The sequence below is a fragment of the Rattus norvegicus genome, chromosome 4 (genome assembly GCF_036323735.1).
Source record: "Rattus norvegicus strain BN/NHsdMcwi chromosome 4, GRCr8, whole genome shotgun sequence".
NCBI lineage: Eukaryota > Metazoa > Chordata > Mammalia > Rodentia > Muridae > Rattus > Rattus norvegicus.
In genome coordinates, this window is record NC_086022.1 from 159325285 (window position 1) to 159332157 (window position 6873).

General features: G+C 53.0%; 1 protein-coding gene across 1 annotated transcript; it reads right to left on the bottom strand.

Annotated features, from left to right (window-relative positions):
* Positions 1–456: 456 nt before the first annotated feature.
* On the bottom strand, positions 457–6159 carry Gnb3 (G protein subunit beta 3). The gene is made up of 10 exons (NM_021858.3): positions 6079–6159; positions 5822–5908; positions 5526–5564; positions 3983–4089; positions 3843–3906; positions 3566–3728; positions 3394–3460; positions 3100–3301; positions 1870–2086; positions 457–985 (listed from the first exon to the last, which is right to left on the bottom strand). Exons 2-10 carry the CDS (start codon positions 5876–5878, stop codon positions 879–881), a joined length of 1023 nt encoding a protein of 340 aa, NP_068630.1. The 5' UTR covers positions 5879–5908; positions 6079–6159; the 3' UTR covers positions 457–878.
* Between the last annotated feature and the right edge of the window lie 714 nt (positions 6160–6873).

A 6873-nucleotide genomic window follows, 5' to 3' on the forward strand; every position in this document is an offset into this window, starting at 1 on the left:
GTGTTTTGCTGGAAATTGAACCCAGAATTTTTGCTCCTGTTAGGTGAGTACTCTGTTACTGAGTCTGGTTCCCCTTGAATCTCATCCTTTGATGGGCCTGTAGAGGGCCAGTCTCTCTTTTCACTTCACCTCCGTAAACTGTTGTTACAGCAGTTTTTCTGACAAGCTTAATGATCACGGTACTGCCCCATTTGAAGCTCTTTAATGGCCTCCAGGGCCATTAGTATCCAATTCCTACCCAGGCACACACACGTTATGACTGCAGTCTGTAGCATTCGGTTAGATGCCTCCCACTATTTGGCCTCTCCAAGAGACCTCAGCTTCTGCCCCGTCCTTCCTGCCCACATCTACCCAGTACTTAGCCTTATCCCTAGCACTTTTAATAGCTTGTTGCCCGTTAACGGGACCTAGGACTTCTTGGAACGCGAAGGGCATGGAAGCCAGGCATCACAAAGATACCAGGATGCTACATTTTATTAGGTAATAAGAGAGAACAAAAGGGCAGAAAGAAAGTGGCTGGGAGGGAGCCAGGATACTAGGAGTGACACCTATAGTCATGGGCTGAGCGCTCTGGCCATTCCCAGGCCAGACAAAGGCTGCTGGTAGCCCAGGAGTCATCTAGGATGGGGAGGGTCTGTTCTTGTTTATGAAGGGAGAAGCTATGAGGACTGTGGAGAGGAGAGGCCCTGGAGGAAATGGGGCAGTTCTTTGCCCTTGTGTCCCTGCTACTCCCAAAGGCACACTCCCATAATCCCACCTGCCCTTAGAAGGAAGTTTACTGGGAGTGGCCCCAGGGTATAGAAGACTGACCCTAAGGAGACAGGGCATAGGAGTCAGCTGAGAGCCTTCATGGCTTCCCACCTCTTCCTCCAGCCTCCTCAGTTCCAGATCTTGAGGAAGCTGTCCCAGGATCCAGTGGCCACAGCCATGCCGTCAGCTGTGACCCCCAGGCAACTGACTCTGTTGTCATGGCCAGAAAGAACGCCTGAGGAGGAGGGAGAAAAAGTCAGTCTACCGTGCCACAATGTGTGAGGTCTGTGTGAGCACAGAAGCCCTGGTGGACTAGACTGCCCTTGATGGAGACTAAGGAACTGAGGAGGATTAGCCCTGAGGAGAGGGATTTTTTGTCAGGTCAGATCCTCCATCGAGAACTTGAGTCACTGGTGGGGCAAGGGTAAACTGATTAATAACGTCAGGATGCTATGAAGAAGGCCAGGGCCACTTTGAAGGGCCCAAAAAGGTCCTTTGTTTCTAGGTTTAAAAAAGAAAAGGCAAGGGGTTGGGGATTTGGCTCAGTGGTAGAGCGCTTGCCTAGCAACCGCAAGGCCCTGGGTTCGGTCCCCAGCTCCAAAAAAAAGAAGAAAAAAAAAGAAAAGAAAAGAAAAGGCAAGGCCCAGGGGAGTGACATGTACAGGGGACCTCAGAAAGTAAGCAAATGAGCAGGCCTTGGGGCCTATCTCGGGGGTATTTTCATTCAGCTCTTGCTTGGTCTCTCCTGGTAGAAGGCAGACTGTCCTTTCCCACACTGGAGTAGATCAATGCTAGACAAGCCCCTAGGCTAGCCCAAGATCCTGGTGCTCTCTACATCTTGACTTACTCTCATCCACACCTCCCTGAGGCTGTCCCTTTAAGTGTATGGCCTTGAAACTGCAGTACTGGACATTTAAGGTACACAGGTTTGGGGGTGACCAGAAGGAGCAGACATAGCACTAGGCAGGGGAAGGGCTGCTTTCTGTTTGGGGAACATGGTCTTAGTTTCAGAAGCAAAGGCAACAGTTAGGGATCAGCAGTGTTGGGGGGGGGGGGGTCACAATGAAGAGAACTGAGAGGAAAAGAGGGAGGGCAGGCAAGTCTAGGGCAGACCCTTACCTACACGCTCACACTTCAGAGAGTCCCAGACATTGCAGTTGAAGTCATCATAGCCAGCAAAGAGCAGGCGACCACTGAGTGAGAAGGCTACGGACGTGATGCCACAGATGATGCTCTCGTGGGAGTAGGCTGTCAGTTCCTGGTCTGCCCTCAGGTCAAAGAGGCGGCAGGAGGCATCATCTGAGCCAGTGCAGATGGCCTCCCCATTGGGAAAGAACTGAGGATACAGTTGGGAAGTGGTCAGGGCTCAGACCTGGGACAGCCTTGCCTTCCTGCCTGCTTCCTAGCTCCTACTGGGGGAGTGTGAGCCGCTTCTCTCAGCTTCTGGGTCTGTTTCTTGGTAGGGCGAGGCAGCCAGCTGCATTGAAGTTGTTCTTGAAGCTCCTTCAACCCATGAGTCCAGCACTATAGGCAGGCATGTCGCAGGCAGGCAAGAGAACCAAGATCTCCCAGGGTCTCCCAGAAAGATCAGATTCCTACTGCTACTACCGTAATGACTACATCAGGGTTTGTAAAGTAACACAAGGTCCAGGCATATAACCTGAATGCCATCATAAAGAATAACAGGCATACTTTGAGGGGAATTCTAGAAAACGAGTGTGCCCTCATCCAAAAGATGTAATGTGGCCAGACAGTGGTGGTGAACACCTTTAATACCAGCACTTGGAAGGCAGAGGCAGGTGAGTTCTGAGTTCAAGGCCAGCCTGGTCTACAGAGCTAGTTCTAGGACAGCCAGAGTATATATAATAAGACTTTCTTTTAGGGTTTTGTTTTTTGACTTAGGGCTGGAGAAATGGCTCTGCAGCTGAGAACACTTGCTCTTGCAGAAAACCCAAGTTCAGCTGCACCCACACGACAGCTCCTGACTGTGACTCTGGTTCTAGGGAATCCAACACCCTCTTCTGTCCTCCAGGAAGTGTTTAAGGGGCAAAGCCATGATCTCTGCGGTCTACTCTCAGAACCCAGGACTGAGGACCTAGCGTGCAGCTCGGTGGTAGGGCGCCTGGTTACGTGTGAAAGCTCTGAGTTGGAGACAACGGTAAAGCAAGTGTGGCAAAATGTTAACGGTGGATCTGGGAGAAGCGGACATGGGATTCCTTGTCACTGGTTTTGAAACTATCCTACGAGGTAAAATTATTTTCAAAAATGATAAGGAAAGGCTCAGAGGCACTTTGGAAGCGAGTCAGAGGCATGTACTGGGGTTTGAGGTAGTAGCTGAAGGGCACTCACACAGATAGCATTGATGTCTGACTCGTGGCCAGTGAAAGTCTGGCGACAGGTCCCTTCCCTCACATCCCAGAGCTTGGCGCTGGCATCACAAGCTCCCGAGATGAAGAGTTTGTAGTCTGGGGACACAGCCAGGCTCATGCAGTCACCAGTGTGTCCCACGAACACTGTCTTCTGCTGCCCCGTCTCAATGTCCCACAAGGCACTGCCAGGAGAGAGGGAGCCCATCACAGAGAAATGTCACAGTTGCCCAGGACAGGGTGACCTTCCTCAGCACCCACGGCATTCAGCCCTTACCACGTGGTGTCCCCAGAGCTAGTCACAATGTTGTTGTCATCCAGGAAGCGGCAACAGGAGAGATAACCTGGAGGTGGTTAGAAGGGCAGTGCCCTGGCTCAAGGCCCTGGGCATAACTGGCCATGGGCTTGGACTTCCTTGACCTCCTACCCAGGGAAAGACAACTTCTCACCTGTGTGAGCCGAGAGTTCCCGGCTGACCTTGACATTGCCCTCACGGGATTTGAGGCTGTAGATTGAGCACATGTTATCTAGCCCCCCACATGCCACGAAGTTCCCTGATGGTGCATAGGCACAGGTCATGACCCAGGAGGAACGCAGCGGGATAGCATGCACCTGCAAGGGAGGGTAGATTTGGTGGCAGGTGGAACACGTGCTTCAGCCAAACAGGACAGAGATTAGGCATGGCATCCCCAGGAAGGGTGGAGGGTCCGTAGGAAGGGCTGGTACCTTATTGGTGGTGTAAGTGTCCCACACGATCAGCTTCCCATCCTGCGAGGCACTTACTAGCAGCCTGGAGAAAGGCACCTGTGTCACCTGTCCCTCTTTCCCTGCCTCCCCCTCCCCTCTAGGTCCCTCTGGAGTCTCACTTAGAGTCAGTGGCCCAGTGCATGGCATAGATCTTAGCCAGGTGTCCCCTTAACGTCCTCCGTGTCCGCATCTGGACTCGTCCCACCACCTCCAGGCCAGACACAAGCTGCAGAGAAAGGGGTTATTGGGTTTCACAGCCCCTGCCCCGGATGAGCTTCTGCTGGGGACCAGACACTTGAGCAGATTCCTTGACCTTAGAGAAAGCAGTCCCTGGTCTAGCGTAACTGAGCCTCCGATGGTAGACGGGTGCTTGGCTAGCTTAATGGCCACTAAGATGCTAAACAGTATAGTGAGTGTTTAGTAGGTGTCTCCATACCAAGTGGGGGAGGGAGCGGGAGGAGGGGGAAGAAGAAGAGGAGAAATTTCTGGTACGGAGATATTCTACCTCGATCAATTTTCAAGCTGCTAGTATGAGGTCACTGAACATAAACTTGGGGACACACTGGTGGTGTCAGATTGGTAGGTGGCTGTTCCCACACACCTGTGGCACACAGCCACTGCATTGCCATCATCTGGGACTGCACCTGCTGAAATCCTGTCCTCCACGCCGCACAGCCACAAGCAGCCTCCTAGCCGCTAAGCCTAGGGAGTCCGTAGACTCCGTCTGCTCGACTTTGTCCCCTTCAGCAAATCGTCACACCGTTCCCTGGCCTTTTATCTTACAGAGCTACCGTGAAAACCGTAGAGTGAGTAGCTTTGCGTCTAACCCAGTGCCTTCCTCATGTCTACTCTTGGTACATATTTAATTCAATGGATTCTGTTAGCTTTTCTCCCCTCAGTACTGCAGGTTGCACTAGGGCCTCAGTATGCTAAGAATTCTACCACTGAAATATATGCCCAGACCCTTTCTGCTTTTTTCTTCTTTAACACAGTATTTCTATTAATTGGTCATTTTGCACAGGCATTTTGGTCGTGTCTGTCCCACTCGTCCTAGCTCCTCCCACGTCCACCCTTTACCTCCGACCCCCATGCAACTTCATGTCTTCCTTTTCGACATTTTTTTCAAAGCTCAGTTTTTCCCTTTTTACTTTGAGACAGTCTGGTCTTAAACCCACTCTGCAGCCCAGGCATGCCTTGAGTTTTCAATACCGCCTCTGCCTTCCAGGTAACGAGATTACAAGTCTGTGGCACCCAGCATGGGCTATCAATTCTAAGAAACAGTAGTAGTTTGTGAACCACCAAGGGAGAAACAATAGCCTAATGAGGTTTTGTGCGTCGTTTGATGCATTGCCATTCTGGAAAAATCTGTGACAAAGCACGTGTCTTAAAATGGATGAAACGTCACCTTAGTGACTGTCAATTCGAGTCCTACACACCCCCTCCATCCTCACTGCTCAGGACGAGGTCTCCAGTATCCAATATCATGGCTGGCCCAGAGCAGGTCTTAGGAGATGTTTGTTGAATTAATTCATGAATGTCTTTCCTCGCTCCAAGGATACAATGTGCTAAAAGCGCAGGCCCCCTTAGTTGCTGGTCCTGAAGTGCTTGTTCAGTCCCCTCCCCTCCTGTCATGTCCTGCCTCAGAGGAGCAGAAGGTCTCACCTCAGCCAGAGTGATGTCCGCACAGGCTTTCCTGGCATCCTGCGGGGAAAGCAGACATCAGGGAGGCTATGGGAGGGTAGGGGCATGCACGCGCGCCTCACATGTGGGAGGGCATGGGGCTCTGCAGTTGGGAGGTGGTCTCAAATGGGAGGTCCAGATTTAACGTCTCTGAACCCTGCTAGATCGGAGGACTCTAAAGTGTCACCCCAGAGTGAACCCAACCCCTCCCAGGCCACACTGCTTCGTGTCCTGAGTTCTGTTCTCCAGGGTCCCTAGGATAAGGGCTCTGGGGTTACAGCAATCTGCTTCTTGAGCTGCTCCGCCTCCTGCTTCAGCTGCTCCATCTCCCCCATGGTTCACAGGTCGAGGGGTAGTCCTGGCTCCTGCCAGGGATGTGGAATAGGTGTTAGGAGTCCCCATCAGATCATATTTCTGTTCTTCCCATCCTGCCCTACTCCTGTGATGGGGGGGCTCTCCCTCTTGGATATCAATCCCAGCCCTGTCTGGACCCTCCCAGTGGGCCCCCAATCCCAGAGGGCCAGCTCCTTCTTACTTGGGCTCTAGCTGGATTTCTCCCAGGTTTCCGCTTCCCAGGCGCCTCCTCACGGTCTCAGCTGTGATGCCTGCCTGTCACCTGCCCCCCTCTGCTGCCAGAGGAGCTGGCCTGGCCTGGCCCTGACTGGGAGGGAGGGGGGGACTGACAGGGAAGGGTAAGGCCAGCAACAGCCAGGCAAATGAAATCAGCTGGCAGGGGTAGGGGAGAGGCCAGGGAGGGAGGGAGGTATGTGGCTTCCAGAGACTTGGGCCTGCCTAGAGGGGTGGGGAACAGGCTTGTGAACCAGAGAAGAGCAGCACCCCCCTATCCAGCTATAAGAAGGGGGGATAAAGGGGTGCCTCCACGGTCAGTCTGCCAACAGGGATAAGAGCATCAGCCTGTGGATCAGAGAAAAGCTGTGAGGATTATTGCCGGGTTTGGGGAGTGGAGCAGGGGCAGCCACAGCTCCAGCGGCCCCCAGGCCCTAACCCCAACTTGTGGTCATGATCTTGGCAGTGTGGGCGTGTAAAGCAAGCCGGCCAGGGGCCAGGACAGGAGGGTGATAGATGACCCTGTTGTCAACACCACAAGCCATGCTTCCTTGTCGAGGGCTGTGGGGGAAGAGGGTACAGGCAGAAGCTGAGATTACAAGGGACTGAGCTGGATAATCCTTTTTCTCGACAAGCCCTGACCAGCTGCCCCTAGGCCTGATCCTAGTTGGGGGAGTTGGCAGGGGATCCAGAGGGAAGCTGGGCCATGGGCCCCTGCCTTGTGGGCAAAGACATGACTTCGAAAGAGAACAGAACTCTGTGT

What these genes read in the sequence shown, in the direction of transcription:
- Gnb3 (NM_021858.3), bottom strand. Translation starts at nt 5,878, where the DNA reads ATGGGGGAGATGGAGCAGCTGAAGCAGGAGGCGGAGCAGCTCAAGAAG. An exon ending in CGGACATCACTCTGGCTGAG is followed by an intron (nt 4,090 to 5,525) that starts GTGAGACCTTCT and finishes CTTTCTCTGCAG; the next exon opens with CTTGTGTCTGGCCTGGAGGT. An exon ending in CAGACATCAATGCTATCTGT is followed by an intron (nt 2,087 to 3,099) that starts GTGAGTGCCCTT and finishes CTGTATCCTCAG; the next exon opens with TTCTTTCCCAATGGGGAGGC.